This window comes from Zalophus californianus, chromosome 17, assembly GCF_009762305.2.
Source record: "Zalophus californianus isolate mZalCal1 chromosome 17, mZalCal1.pri.v2, whole genome shotgun sequence".
Taxonomy (NCBI): domain Eukaryota; kingdom Metazoa; phylum Chordata; class Mammalia; order Carnivora; family Otariidae; genus Zalophus; species Zalophus californianus.
Window position 1 is genome coordinate 33,071,498 of NC_045611.1, and position 16,523 is coordinate 33,088,020.

General features: G+C 38.6%; 1 protein-coding gene across 6 annotated transcripts in view; it reads left to right on the forward strand.

The window, feature by feature from the left end:
- BRD7 (bromodomain containing 7) overlaps nt 1–16,523 on the forward strand; it is a 41,416-nt gene that overhangs the window by 2,835 nt on the left and 22,058 nt on the right. For all 6 annotated transcript variants that reach the window (XR_004819777.1, XM_035725301.1, XM_027618196.2 and 3 more), the window contains exons 3-5: nt 9,410–9,539; nt 9,872–9,929; nt 12,962–13,106. Coding sequence is in view for 5 of the 6 variants with exons in the window: in XM_035725301.1 (XP_035581194.1) it covers nt 9,410–9,539; nt 9,872–9,929; nt 12,962–13,106 (333 nt within the window). In the remaining variant the exon portion in view is untranslated. The remainder of the gene's footprint in view (nt 1–9,409; nt 9,540–9,871; nt 9,930–12,961; nt 13,107–16,523) is intronic.

The window sequence follows — 16,523 nt, forward strand, 5'->3', positions numbered from 1 at the left end:
CTTTCTAAGAAAGCATTCATAGGAGATAGTTTTCGTAAGTCCTTATGTGATTGAACATCTTTATTCTACCCTCATACCCACTCCTGTAGATTGATGGTTTCACTCAGTGTGGAATTCCGGATTGAAAATTACTGTCTCCTAGAATTTTGAAAGCATCTTCTCTCATTGTCCTTGTTTTAATAGCACCCTGTTCTTGTTTTTCTCTGAGGATATTAATTGGTGGGCTTTTTGCTTTTTTTTTTTCCCCCGTTTTCTTTTGCTCCCTGCTTTGTCTCTCTGTCCCCTCGAGTTCTTCCGTTTATTTTCTTGGTCTCCTCTTTTTACGTTAACAGCATCCCTTAGTTATCTGTTGAGCCTTTCTCGTCTGAATTTCAATGTGCAGCACAAAAGCCCGATGAAATACTGTGTCTAGACAGTTTGTCAGCTGTAGAGTCACTAAACAGAGACCTGATCATTTTGGTGGAACCCCCAAATGTCTGTTCTCCAGAGAAAAATCCCTCCTGGAACAAGGATTTTACCTGACTGCTGGTATTTCAGGGGCCAGTAGGGGTAGGAGACTGAAGGTCCTCCCACCCACTGCTCTGCTTTCAGTCCAGCATCTCTCTCCACTCCTGACTGGTATCCAGTCTGGAGACTCTCTGGTTCCTGGTGGCTCCAGGTTTGAGCTTTTCCAGGTTTCTGGGGTGTGAACTCTTCTCGTCGGTGTCCGCTTCTGGATGGAGGCGGTAGCTTGCTGTCTGTGATCTGCACGCTCCTCCACTTGCCTCTCATCTCCCAGGTGTGTGGGCGGCTTTCATCCCTGTCGTCTCTTCTGTACTTTGTTCATCTCATTTAACTGGGAGTTGAGGTCACCGCTTTTAACCACTTCTGATTTTAGTCCTGGCACCATAATGCCAGCTGATATGCTTGTGCTATTCATTTCTTTTATCACTTACCTCATTCTTTTTATTAACTACATAGTATTTGGTTATATTGATGTACCATATTTTATTTTATACAATATTACGTCTAAATGTTACAAATAAAGCTGCAGCGAGTCTCATGGAGACAAATCTCTGTATACTTTTATAAGGATATCTTCAAGATGAGTTCCTGGAATTCTCCCCCTCCATTCCAGCCACTCTGCTCTTTCTTGACTGTGGCTCTAAGTGTCATTAGACTTCATTATATTTTAATTCCATTGTAAATTAAGATGCTTTTGCATTCATAGTCTTACTTGGACAGAACACCCTGCAAATAGGACAGGTAGGTTAGTTTCCATTTTACCTTTCATAAAATGGAAACTCAGAGAAGTGAAGGGAATTTGTGCAAGGTCCTATTTCCCCAGGACTCAGGACCAGGGACCAGGGGACATTCTCTGGGGTGTCATTGGTTCTGTAGAGGCTGTTTGGGTTATCCCTTTTTTGCAGGCCAGACTGGGGATGGGGAGAGGGCGTTCTTTTGCTAGTGTTGTCTAGGTAGGGAGGCTTCAGAAGGACACCCCACTGTGAGCTATCTTCTGGATTTCCAGGGAGTTTTAGGAACAGCAGTTGCCTCTGGTCTCTTGGGGAGAATCAGCTGTGTGACATCCTTGGGCCTGGGAGTGGCTGGGGGTTGTGTGGTTCAAAGGGACGGGTCATGCTCTGTCAGTTCCATGTGGCAGGAAGGAAGAAGGATGCAGGGAAAAGATAAAGCATGCCCTTTCCCTTTTAAAGCGTTTTTCTGAAAGGCGTTTGTAACTTCTGCTTATATTTCATTACCCAGAACTTACTTAACCACATGGCCACCCTAGCTGCTAGGGAGGCTGGGAAATGTCTTTTAGTTGGGGAAGGGGGTGGAGGCCTCATACCCTAATAAAAATCAAGGATCTGTTACTTGCGGAAGATAAAGTTTTAGGGAAGCACACACACATGTAACATAAGACCCTATAATTTTTCAGAAGTGTTTGAGTTAAGTGATATTCTTCTCTTGAGTACGGAAGGCCTGGGTATATTAGTTTAAAATGTCCAAATAGATACATTAGTATCTGTTTGTATTTCTCTATGCAGAGTGGTGGCATTTAATACCAACCAGGGCATTACGAGTCCTATATATATCCCTTTGTTTTAATCAGGCCATAATTTAGACACCATCCCTATGAAAGTGTGTTGGCTTTTTTTTTTCCCTCTGAGCATTCGAATGCTGAGTGATTGGCAAAGAATTTGTGTGCTGGCATAATTCTTATTATGTATCACACTATCCTTTCCTAAAGATCCAGCTCTACATTTTCAAGTTATTTCCACATCACATAACAAAATAGCAGCTGATGAAAAATGCTCACATCATTTGGTCTAATAATATAGGCACAAGAGGACAGTGAAATAAAACTGAGGGGCAATAAGTAAAATTCTGTGTTGGCCATTACATTGATAACGTGGTGATTTATAAAAACTACAGAAGTGTTTACAAAATCATTTTAAGTGAAATAACCACGCACACACACACACACACACACACACACACACACACACGATTACTAAAAAAACTATAAACACTTTACAGAGAACACGTACATATTATATGCTCGGTTCTGCACTTACTGTTTTATGTATGTTATCTCCCCTTACTCTTTTTTTTTTTATTAAGATTTTATTTATGTATTTGACAGAGAGAGACACAGCAAGGGAGGGAACACAAGCAGGGGGAGTGGGAGAGGGAGAAGCAGGCTTCCCGCAGAGCAGGGAGCCCGATGCGGGACTCGATCCCAGGACCCCGAGATCATGACCTGAGCGGAAGGCAGACGCTTAATGACTGAGCCACCCAGGCGCCCCTCTCCCCTTTTTACCATAATCCTATGAAGCCGGTATTACTATCTCTCTCTTTTTTAATTGCGGTAAGATACATGTAGCATACACTTTACCATCTTAACTATTTTTAAGCGTCCAGTTCAGTAGTGTTGAGTATACTTACATTGTTGTACAATTTCCAGAACTTTTTCATGCCCATTAAACAACTCCCCATATCCCCCACCCTCCAGCTTCTGGTAACCACCATTCTGCTTTCTATCTCTATGAGTTTGACTATTCTAGGTGTCTCATAGAAGTGGAATCACACAGTATTTCTCTTTTTGTGACTGGCTTGTTTTACTTAGTATACTCTCCTGGAGGTTCATCCATGTTGTGGCAGGTGTTAGAATTTCCCTCCTTTTTAAAGCTGAATAATATTGTGTTGTATTGTGTTGTATGAATATACCACATATTGTTTATCCATTCATCATCAGTAGACATTTGGTTTGCTTCTACCTCTGGGCTATTATAAATAATGCTGCTGTTAGCATGAGTATAGAAGTATCTCTTCAGGAACCTGCTTTCAGTTCTTTTGGGTATATATCCAAAAGTAGAAGTGCCAGATCATACTATCTTCTCTTTTACAGATGAGAAAACTAAGGCTCAGAGAGGTTAGTAACTTGACTCAAAGTCACACAGTCAGTGCCAGGACAAAAACTCCAATCCTACCCTCAAGAGGTCATTAACATAAAAGAGTTGTTAGAGTGGACATTGCCCTCCACCCCCTTCGCAGTACGTGGGAGGTTAAAATCAGTGCCCTAACAGGCAAAGGGTTCTAGCTCGGAGGCTCTGGAGAGGCCCTGGGGCTGGGTGAGGGGGATCACAGAAGACTTTGCTCAGGAGGCTGCATTTGAGCCGGTCTTTAGAAGTCAGAACATAGTGATGTTATACTGCATGGTTCAAGCAACATGGGATCAACTGTATACGCTGAGCTATATTTGTAACATAGGTTCTTTTCATCTTGTATGATTAAATGTAAAGGATCCTGTGTCTACAGCCATGCGTATTGTACTTTATTGGCTACTGCAGGGATTTTCAAAGGTAATCTGACGACCCAGTTTTCACCTGCGTACTGATTTAGACGCTGATGCCTGAAGAGAACACCACAGTGCCGCAGAGAGATTCGGAGGTTAGGCCGCTGCACAGCAGCAGAGGACTGAGAACGGGAGCGTGAAGCTGGGCAAGTTGAGGGTGTGTATAGGGGACAGAAAGGAGTTTTCTTTTTAAGCACAGAATAAAGGAAGGGGGGTGGTAAAGGATGAGACCTGAACGGCAGGTGAGATGTCAGAGGAAGAAGTTTGAACTTAAATATGTTGACCCTAAGCAGTCAGAGACTTTCTGAGTGGAAGAATGATAAAAGTTGAGCCTTAGTAATGTTAATCTGTTAGCAGCATCTAGCAGCTCTTGAAGAGCAGAGGCTGGGTGTAAGGAGAACTACCTAGAAGGTTTTCTAACGAAAGAGCTCAGATGAGAGCTCTAAATTCCTTTATTGAAACTCAGACCTGTACTCCTGAGAAACATAATCCTAACCCAAATTCTGTCTTACCAGCCTTGCAAGTCAGCTTCAGGTTTAGATGCTCAAAGAAGTTAGACTAGTTCCTTTGCTAGAGATCTTATCAGAAAAAATGAGAGACTTTTTAAAAATTTTAAATCATAAGCATTAATAACATAGGATGTTATTTATAAAGCTGAGGTTAAAACTTTTAATGAAAATTTTAAGCTATTATTCACATAGAATAAATTCCAGTAAGCACCTATTTTATTAAAGCACTAAACTAGATTCCAAGGGGGATACATACTCAAAACTAACATTTGAGTGTTTATTGTATGCCAGTACGTTTACTGTCTTACAAATAGCTCTATGGGGTAGGTACTGTTAGTATCTCATTGTATTGCTGAGCTAACTGAGGCATAGAGTTGCTCATAACTAGAGAGAAGAAATGAATGACCGTAATTAAGCAGAATGAAAATTCTGTCAAAACAATTCATTGATTTGTTTGGTGTGACATCTGCCACACCCAGGATCTCATGGCAGAAAATCCTCCCACCCTGGTTTCCTCCTGAGGCCATCCTGGGACCCTACCCATGAGGAACTCCAGTGAAAGAGGCAGATGTGCTTATAATACAGTGCAATGAGTGTTATAATCATATATGAACAGAGATTTGCTTCGAAAGTGTCATTCACAAATTAATAACTTGCCATTGAGCTGTGAAAAAATTAGAGTCTGAAATTAAGTCCAGTGTGTTTGTAGTTAACAGAAATAGCCATGGTTTGTCTCTGCTGCCTGGACCTTCATGCACAGAGGATACTTCCTCTGTCTGGAATGCTCTTTCCACCCCCCCCACCCCCCCCACCCCCACCAAGCCTGGCTAAATTCTATCCTTCAGATCTCAGCTCAGATGTTATTTCCTTAAAGAAGTCTTCCCACACTTGTCCAGTCTAAATTAGATTCACCCAACAGTTATTCTCCCTGTGAAATCTGTTTGGGTTTTTTTTAGTGAGTTGTTTAATGTGTGTCTCCCTTGTTACACTCTCAGCTGCCTAAGGGCAGGGCTGTTATCCACCAGTGTGTATCCACACAGTAGAACCTCATTTATTTGTTGAATACGTGAATGAATAAGTGGACACTGTGAGTAAGTACTTCACTGAAATTTCACATACACGATCTTATTTCGTCCTCAAAACAATCTTCTGAGGTACTATTGTGTATTTTTTTTTTTTTAAGATTTTATTTATTTGAGAGAGAGAGAGCACAAGCCAGGGAGAGGCAGAGGGAGAAGCAGACTTCCCGCCGAGCAGAGCCTGAAGCGAGGCTTGGCTCGATCCTAGGACCCTGAGATCATAACCTGAGCCAGAGGCAGACCACTTAACTGAGCCACCCACGCACCTCTATTGTGTATTCTAAAGATAAGAAAATTAGTCCCCCCAAAATTATATAGTTTATCTATAATCTGATAGCTAATAAGTGGCAAAGCCAGAATCTGAGCCCATTTATAAACTGTAACTATAAACCCTTCTTCCTTGACTACCTGAGGTTAAATGGCTCTAGTATTTTTGTTTCCTTCTCTGTATGTAATTGGCAAAATATACTAACTATTGAGCATAACTGTGTTAACTTTTGGTTTTACGTATCTGTGTGACCTTTAGTAAGGGACATTCACAGTAAGATTCTATACTATATTCTGAATCATGAAGAAAATAAGGTTGAAATCAGAATTTTAAGTGGAAAGGGAACTGTAGAGATCAAAACCTCTTGTTTTGTAGGTGAAACTGAGTGAATAAGTGGGGTAACTTGTTCAAGGTGACATTCTGGTAAACTAGACTCCAGGTCTCCTAATTCCTAATCTAGCAGTAACACATTACAGTATCTCCAGTTTAGGGTAGTTTCCAAGTATAGGTTTTTTATATTCTCTTTCTCTTTTGGACCCTAGCCCAGAAGGCTACATTATACTCTTGTCATACTGAAAATAAGGTGTTTACCGTAGACCAGGCTGACAAGATAAAAGTTTACCAGGGTAGTACCTTCCTTTGGTAATTTTGCAACTTTTTTATTACTTGACCTCATTTCACCATCTCATTGACTTTCTAAGATAAATAAAATCAGCAGTTAAATCTCTATCTTGTGGATGACGAAGAGGCCTGATGATAAATGAGTTGCCTAAGAAGGTCACAGAGTGTGTTAAGGATGAAGCTGGGGCTAGAACTTGAGCCCATAGACCATCAGTAAACCATGGCCAGTGCCACCTGGTTTTATAAATAAACTTTTATTGGAACACAGCCACACCTTTCATTTATGTATTGTCTATGGCTGCTTTCATGCCACAACAGCAAAGGTTAGTAGTTGTGACAGACCTTGTGGACCACAAAACTAAATTATATACTATCTGACCATTTACCAGAAAAGTTTGCCAACCCCTGCTCTAGATGCCTGGCACTATGGCCCTAGTTCTTTCCACCTAGAAGAGTGCTTATTGCCTTCCAAGCTGTCCTCACTCCACAATTTACATTTAATAGGAAGGAATCTGTGTCTCTAGGGGGTCTTTTTCCATTGAACAGATGGAAACCTGCCAGCCTACAAAAAATTCATGCCAGGTTTTCTGGGCAAAAGATACAAAACTTTCCAAAGTCAAAATTTGCTGCTCCAGAATCTGTCACGAAGCCATAAAAAACAGACACCAATCAACTTGATGGTAACTGAGATCAAGTGCACGATGAGTACGGTTTATAGCATTTTTCTCTGGAGCTTTTAAGCCGGTCACATATTCTGTATTAGATGCTTTGGACCCTTAGAAGGGAAGCTCTGTATCGGTGATACTCAAAGTGTGATTCCTGTAACAGCAACACCCTTATGGCCTGGAAACTTGTTGGTAATACTCATAGGCTCGACCTTAGGCGTAAGATGGGTAATTCTGGAGACAGGGCCAAGATATTAATGTTTCAGCAAACTCTTCAGGTAATTCTGATGCGCACTGAAGCTTGAAAACTATAATGGGAACTCGGAATTTACACTTCTAGCAATTTCCCACCTGATGGTGCTAGTCCAGGAGCACACTTTGAGAACCACTGCTCTAGATACTAGGATAATAAATGAGGATGTAAGCCAAGAAAATAGTTTTGGAGTTGATAAGATCCTGTTGAGAATCTTGATTCTCAAAGGCATAAAATAGACATTTTTGGACAATTTTATTACAAATTTAATTTAAAATAAAAGAAAACAGTGATAAAACTACCACCTGGATACCAACCACCCAGTTTTAGCAGATCTCAACATTGTACCTTTCGCTTGATTTTTTGGTTTTGGGTTTTTTTAATTTTTGTTGTTGTTTAAGAAATTAGAGTATAGATCAAGATGAAGCCTTTTGTGTGTTCTTCCAGAATCCCATTCCTCTCTCTCTTGCCCTAGAGTGAACCATTATCATGAGTTTCATGTGCGTCACTTGCATACTTGTTTTTGTAATTTTACTACTTCTACATAGATCTGTGAAGAATATACACTTACAGATTTTCAAACTACAAAACTGGTAACACTCATTCTCAACTTTTGTCTCTAGAAATTATGTTTCTAAACATACATATATCACACTTTGATATAGTGTAACTTTAGCTTATTAATTCTACCTGCTGTGTAAATATGCATAATTTATTAATCCATTTTCTTTTTGGTAGACATTAGATTGTTCATAATAATTTACTATTTCAGAGTATGGCAATAAATATTCTTACACCTGTCTTTCATGTATACTGTGTGAGAGAAAGTTTCTGTAGGGTGTATGCCCAGGAGTAGAAGAGCTGAGAAGTAGGGTAAAGGCATCGTCAGCCTTACTAGATATTGTTAATTGTTCTCCTAGTGGTTATACCTATTTATTCACCCATCCATAAGGTATGAGAGCCCAATTTCTCTACATTTTCATCAGAATTTGACATTTTCAGACATTTTAATTTCTGCCAATCAGAGAGATATGAAATGCCTTCTAGTTTTTAAATTTATAATATCCAGAGTTCTCAGGAGCTTGAGCTAATTTTCATGTTTTTTGACATTTCAGGTTTCTTCTGGGAACTACCTGTGATATCCTTTACCCACTTTCCTTTTTACCAGAATTTTACCTGAATAAATGCTCTTTACGTAACTTTTGCTAATACTTTATATGAGTTTTTTGTGTTTCAAGTACTTTATCTCAGTCCGTAGCTAGTCTTTTGGCTTTGCTTATGGGTAAGAAAGTCTTTCTCTACTCTTGGTTCATAAAGATTCTTTATATTTATCTGAAGTTTTAAAGCTTTGCTTTGTACATTTAAGTCTTTAATCTATCTGGAATTTCCTTTTGTGTATGATACGACGTAGAGATCTAATTTTATTTTCTTTTTCATGTAGATAACCAGTTATCCCAGCACTGCCCTTTTGTCATTGATTTATAATGCCACCCCTGATATAACAAGACTTTTCTATGTGCACAAGTCTGTTTCTGGACTCTATATGTTGGTCTGTTTGTCCCTGTGTCAGATCCACATTTTCTTAATTATTATCACTTTATACAAATACTATCTTGACAAGACACATCTTACTGTGATTTTTTTCAAAACTGTGGATTATTCTTGATGATTCATTCTTCAAGATAAATTATGATTGGCTTGTCAGATTTCATGAAAGATTCTGTCTTATAATTTTCACTGAAATTACATTTTACTTATGGATTACTTGGGAGAGAATTGACTGTTTTTCAGTTCATGAACATGGTATATCTCCTTCCTTTATTCAGGTCTTCCACAATGACCTTTCAGTAATGTTTCAAGTTTTTCCCAAAGGGTATTGGGATCTTTTATTAGATTTATTCCTAGGTATGCTATTTTGCTTTTGTGAATAGTATTATTTTTCTATTTGGTTATTTCTGGGATACAGAAGCAATACTCCCTCACCCGTTTATGAACTGTTGTTCACTCCTTTTCCAGTAGATGGCAGTAAAATACATTAAGATTTCATTATTTAGAATCTTCAGAGTGATGTCTTGGTTTTTTGTTTTGGGGGTTTTTTCCAGTGAAATGAGTATTATTTGTTTTAAAGGTATTAATTCTGAAGTATTTCTAAATTATTTCCCTTTGTTCCATTTAGGAGGATAAAAAGAAGCGAGATCGGGACCGTGTGGAGAATGAGGCAGAAAAAGACCTCCAGTGCCCGACCCCTGTAAGATTAGACTTGCCTCCTGAGAAGCCTCTCACAAGCTCTTTAGCCAAACAAGAAGGTTGGAATAACTCTGAATTAACGTCCCTGAGTGAGGAGGCTGAAATTATTTTAAGGATTATAGCCAGGGAAAGTGGGTTTTTAGTTTTTAAGTTAAATTTTAAAAGCTGTTTAATTTTTTTTAAGTTTTCTTTTTTCTGTTACTGCATAAGAGCTTGAAAGTAGCTTCAGTTTTGAATTGATATTTTCATACTTCAGTATATTTATAAGAGAAATGGAATTTTTGTATGATATTTAATGATGGGTATGAAGTAACTCAGAAAGAAAATAAGCTAAACAGTACTCTCTAGAATCTTCCTTTTGAGAACACTTTCCCTTTCTCCTTTGCTTTAGAAGTAGAACAGACACCTCTTCAAGAAGCTTTGAATCAACTGATGAGACAATTACAGAGGTAAATGTTTTTTCCAACATTTTTATAACTTGGAAATTAAAACGGGAAATATAGGATCCAAACCACTTCTCTATTTTTGATTATTTAAAGCCACATTTTGTGGCCTAAATCCAAATGTACTTGATTTTAAAGTGGATGATAAATATTTTGCCTGGCAGTAGAAAGTACTTTAAGAAGCTGACTTTTAAATGTTCTCCTTTGGTTTGTTTTAACTGGCAACTTGAAGAGTGTTACATAATACTCTTAATGGCAAATTTCTCTTTAAAGTAACTTCTGATGTTAAAGCTTTAAACCAGAAATAAACAATACAGATATTTTCACTTTGCTAATAGATGAAAATACTTCTATATATATTTGTTCAGTGCTTATTGTGCTGTGAATATTCAGTAATTGTTAAGTCTGGGAGAAGAAGTAAAGTGGATTTGTGACCCTTTCTTACATGCAAAAATTTGTTCTAGAATTACAGTATCTAGATTAAACCAATGTTAAGTTCATAAAGGGGAAAAGAGTAACTCCATCTTTATTAAAATACATATTTTTGATACCTGTCTCTACTCAGAATTTGAATTTTCAGCTCAGAGACATTATTTGCAGAGGATTCATGGGTGGAGGGCATGCATTCTCATGGTGAACTTTCTTCTCACTGTGTTGTCCTTCTGTGTCAACCCCAGAACACATTACAAATCATTTTGTAAGTTAAAGCCTCTTGTGCTCTCTGTATTCAGCACCTGTCCAGCTTTGCAGTTAAGATGAGAAGTTAGTGGCCTCCCACCCTTTTTGGTGTTACAGGATAATTGGGAAAATTACATCTCAAGTCTTTGCCCTTGAATAAGTCATTCATTACATGTCCCCAAATATGAACAGGTAAGTAGTAGGTATTCTGACTCTATTAGAATGTATGATTATAAAGTGTTTTGGCTGCCTTTGAAGTTTTATTTTTTGTAACATAAGATCAGGATATAGCTTAATGATGTCAACTTAAAAGAAATCACTTAACAAGGTCTCTCTTAGGGGCGCCTGGGTGGTTCAGTCGGTTAAGCATCTGCCTTCAGCTCAGGTCGTGATCTCAGAGTCCTGGGATCGAGCCCTACATCGGGCTCTCCGCTCAGCAGGGAGTCTGCTGCTCCCTCTCCCTCTGCTCGTGCCATCTCTCTCTTTGTCTCTCTCTCTCAAATAAATAAAATCTTAAAAAAAAAAGATCCTTTAGTCCAAGGATATTGACATTTCTCAGAATGTTTTGGGAATTGGAACCCAGAGCCACATTTTTTGAATGGTCTTTAGTGATTCATCATCCTTGAGGCTCACCCCAAATGCTGATGAACGGTATAGTTGATTAGGGTTCTGTTAAAATGACTGATTCTTGGGGGGGTGGGTGTAGATAATTTGCTCTGAGGAGGTCCTCCAGAGATGATCAGTGTTGTTATTCATAGTAACTACAATGGACACACTGGGTATTTTTGCTTATTTTTTTTCTAGTCTCACCACCTAGGCATCCTGTAAGGAAGAACAAATAGCTGAGTTTAGATTCCAGCTCTTCTATCAGATTTATGACCTAGAACAAAAGATTTGACCTCTGAGCCCCAGTTCCCTCATCTCTCTAAGTGAGGCTGCCACCACCTTGATGGCTTTTATAAGAATTAGGTTTAAATTCATCAGGCACCTACCATAGGGCCTGCATGTGGTAAATACATTGTAAAAGTTGCTTCTACTAATATGTTTTAAACCATTTTTATTATTACGATTATTTGGAGTAAGAAAACTTTGGTTTGCCAAATTTCCACAGGAAAAAATCAGTCTAATGACTTAATCATATGCGATATTTTTCAACCCTTTCAGTACTAGAATTACCAATGCCAAATCCTGCAGTACCAGTACTCAACCCTACAAGTACCGGTGCCTGGACAAACCCTCCTTCCCAGGAGATTCTGATGTAGTGAATCTAGGGTGAGCCGCCTCCTCCCCACTGCCCACAACTGGAATTTTTTTTTAAAGCTCCTCTCTTGATTCTCATGCACAGCCAGAATTGAGGGCCTACAATAGAAAGCACTGGTTCTTAAGTTTGGCGGTAGTATGAGGACCTTTTTAATGTCAGTTTTTTTAGTACTCCCCTATACACACTAAAGTCAGGTCCACTGATTAAGAAAATATAGATATGTGAATTCTGTGGCCCACCAAGAATCCAAGCTTACAGTTATAAATCAGTATGGAAGATTGCAGATGTGCATTTATAGTTATTCTTTCTGTCTTTTCCCCTATGGTTGATAAAAATACTTAGTGTTTATCTCCCAAAGGCCAAGACATTGGTCAGTTAGTCTTAGATCTTTTATTTTGTTTCATTTTTCCCTGTGTAGGAGGTGCTACCGATTAATTAGGTTGCATATTTTAAAAGATTCTCTGTCTTAAGGGTACGACTAGTATTAAAACATCTTAACCTTGTTATTATGAGTCTTTAAAATCATTCCTTCAGGGCGCCTGGGTGCCTCAGTCATTAAGTATCTGCCTTCAGCTCAGGTCATGATCCCAGGGTCCTGGGATCGAGGCCCGCATTGGGCTCCCTGCTCAGCAGGAAGCCTGCTTCTCCCTCTCCCCCTGCTTGTGTTCTCTCTCTCACTGTGTCTCTCTCTGTCAAATAAATCTTTAAAAATAACTAAATAAATAAAATCATTCCTTCAGGGCCACCTGGGTGGCTCAGTCAGTTAAGCGTCTCCCTTTGGCTCAGGTCGTGATCCCAGGGTCCTGGGATCGAGCCCCACATTGGGCTCCCTGCTCAGTGGGGAGCCTGCTTCTCCCTCTGCCACTCTTCTGGCATGTGCTCATGCTCGCTCGCTCTCTCTCTCTCTCTCTCTCTCTCTCTCTCTCTCTCTGTCAAATAAATAAAATCCTTAAAAAAAAAATCATTCTTTCAATTTGCAGTGAGGAGCATGTTCGTATACTACAAATTCTTTCTACACTGAAATGTTTCCTCTGACTTCTCCTAGACCAGTAGATTTGTTTGTAGTAGAAATAAAATTGCCTTTTTCATATCTTCACAGAAAAGATCCAAGTGCTTTCTTTTCATTTCCTGTGACTGATTTTATTGCTCCCGGCTACTCCATGATCATTAAGCACCCAATGGATTTTAGTACCATGAAAGAAAAGATTAAGAACAATGATTACCAGTCCATAGAAGAACTAAAGGTAACTAGTTATTTATGTTGTGATTGGAAAATTGACCTATAATACAAAGTAACAAAATTACTCAGTTGAGAGTTGAACTCTTGGATTCTCTATATACACAATCTTGGTAGAAATCTGCATATCTGATAATAGGAAATTTTCTCATTGATATATTATTTTGTAGAGAAGTTTATTTTAATATCCAAAATTTTTGTATTTTTCCGTCTCAGAAAACATTTTTGAGCACCAATGGTGATAGAAAACTGGACAAACGAATCCATCTGCTGTCTTCTGTTATTTGGGGGTGTTTTAGAAAAAGTTGAATTTCATATGTTCTACACTATGTCTCATTTTTCATTTCAGATCAGTACAGATAAAATTGATACTTAAATGAAAGTTGCTACAGAGTAGTTTCCTTTTCTGTTTCTAGACCGCTAAGGTATAGCATGTCTCTCCAATAGAGGATAAGTTGTCCAGAAATAGTAAACAAAAGTTTAATTACACTTCTATTTGATGAAAGTCAGTTGCTTCCTGAACTGAGTTCGGCTATATTTGTTGAGCATATTTTCTTCAAAAGAGAGAAATGAAATTAAAAACTTAAAAGTGAAGAACCCATAAGGCATGAGAGGGTGATGTGTGTGCCTGATGTTACAGTGGCAGTTTTTCCATCTTTTAAGTAGTTGTGGTATATGTTGATTTCAGCAGTATACTTTTCATTTTGACCTTCAAGGAAAGGAACAACATGTTTTGTTTTGTTTTGTTTTAATATTTCTCTGTATCAAACCAGCCCAAACTTAACTGGTTTAGATAATACCTATTTTGCCTTTATTTTTTCTACATGAACACTATAGTATTCACCTGACCTATCTAAGTACTAGACCCTAATCAGTTACAGATTATCTTTTTACCTTTTTTTTTAATCCATGTATCTATCAGTTGAGATTTATGAATAAAACCAGCATTTAGTTCTATCTTTACTATCCATTTGAATGCATAGACAACATTATACTTACTCTGGAAACCTGAATTACATTCTCTTCTTTCAGAGAAATGGAAACTTTCCCAATTTCTCATCTGGTGAAAATTAGGCTAGAACGGTTTATTTCAGCATATTTCTGACCTTCTTATTGCTTAACGGAAAAAAATTTCACAGGGTATTTTTTTTTCTTTTTGTGAACAGTTTTCCTCTGACCTTTCTCTTATGATGACAGGAGAAAGTAGAAATGTGCCCCCCTAAGTGTTTTGCCACAAATGATTATTAAGATCTGTTGATTGAGATAAACTAATACTTTCACTTTTTGGAGTTTTCTACATTACTATGTTTCCTTTGGGGAAAAATCAATAGCCTGATGTAATATTAATTAGCTTATTCAGCTCATTAGGCTGTTGAGGTTTTTTTTTTTGTTTTTTTTGTTGTTTTTTAATTTTTTTATTGTTATGTTAATCACCATACATTACCATCATTAGTTCTTCATGCAGTGTTCCATGATTCATTGTTTGTGCATAACACCCACTGCTCCACGCAGAATGTGCCCTCTTTAATACCTATCACCAGGCTAACCCATCCCCCCACCCTCCTCCCCTCTAGAACCCTCAGTTTGTTTTTCAGAGTCCATCATCTCTCAGGGTTCGTCTCCCCCTCCGACTTACTCCCCTTCATTCTTCCCCTCCTAATACCTTCTTTTTCTTTTTTCTTAACATATGTTGCATTATTTGTTTCAGAAGTACAGATCTGTGATTCAACAGTCTTGCACAATTCACAGCACTCACCATAGCACATACCCTACCCAATGTCTGTCACCCAGCCACCCCATCCCTCCCACCCCCGACCACTCCAGCAACACTCAGTTTGTTTCCTGAGATTAAGAATTCCTCATATCAGTGAGGTCGTATGATAAATGTCTTTCTCTGATTGACTTATTTCACTCAACATAACACCCTCCAGTTCCATCCATGTCGTTGCAAATGGCAAGATCTCATTCCTTTTGATGGCTGCATAATATTCCATTGTGTATATATACCACCTCTTCTTTATCCATTTATCTTTTGATGGACATCTTGGCTCTTTCCATTGTTCATGTCTTCTGCCCATTTCTTGATTGGATTATTTGTTCTTTGGGTGTTGAGTTTGATAAGTTCTTTATAGATTTTGGATACTAGCCCTTTATCTGATATGTCATTTGCAAATATTTTCTCCCATTCTGTCGGTTGTCTTTTGGTTTTGTGGACTGTTTCTTTTGCTGTGCAAAAGCTTTTTATCTTGATGAAATCCCAATAGTTCATTTTTGCCCTCGCTTCCCTTGCCTTTGGCGATGTTTCTAGGAAGAAGTTGCTGTGGCTGAGGTCGAAGAGGTTGCTGCCTGTGTTCTCCTTTAGGATTTTGATGGACTCCTGTCTCACGTTTAGGTCTTTCAACCATTTGGAGTCTATTTTTGTGTGTGGTGTAAGGAAATGGTCCAGTTTCATTCTTCTGCATGTGGCTGTCCAATTTTCCCAACACCATTTGTTTTGAAGAGACTGTCTTTTTGCCATTGGACATTCTTTCCTGCTTTGTCAAAGATGAGTTGACCATAGAGTTGAGGGTCCATTTCTGGGCTCTCGATTCTGTTCCATTGATCTATGTGTCTGTTTTTCTGCCAGTACCATACTGTCTTGATGACAGCTTTGTAATAGAGCTGGAAGTCCAGAATTGTGATGCCGCCAGCTTTGCTTTTCTTTTTCAATATTCCTCTGGCTATTCGGGGTCTCTTCTGGTTCCATACAAATTTTAGGATTATTTGTTCCATTTCTTTGAAAAAAGTGGATGGTATTTTGATGGGGATTGCATTGAATGTGTAGATTGCTCTAGGTAGCACTGACATCTTCATAATGTTTGTTCTTCCAATCCATGAGCATGGGACATTTTTCCATTTCTTTGTGTCTTCTTCAATTTCTTTCATGAGTATTTTATAGTTTTCTGAGTACAGATCCTTTGCCTCTTTGGTTAAATTTATTCCTAGGTATCTTATGGTTTTGGGTGCAATTGTAAATGGGATCGACTCCTTGATTTGTCTCTCTTCTGTCTTGTTGTTGGTGTATAGGAATGCCACTGATTTCTGTGCATTGATTTTATATCCTGCTACTTTACTGAATTCCTATATGAGTTCTAGCAGTTTTGGGGTGGAGTCTTTTGGGTTTTCCACAAACAGTATCATATCATCTGCAGAGTGAGAGTTTGACTTCCTCTTTGCCAATTTGAATGCCTTTGGTTTCTTTTTGTTGTCTGATTACTGTGGATAGGACTTCTAATACTATGTTGAATGGCAGTGGTGATAGTGGACATCCCTGCCGCGTTCCTGACCTTAGGGGAAAAGCTCTCAGCTTTCCCCATTGAGAATGATATTCACTGTAGGTTTTTCATAGATGGCTTATGATACTGAGGTATGTACCCTCTATCCG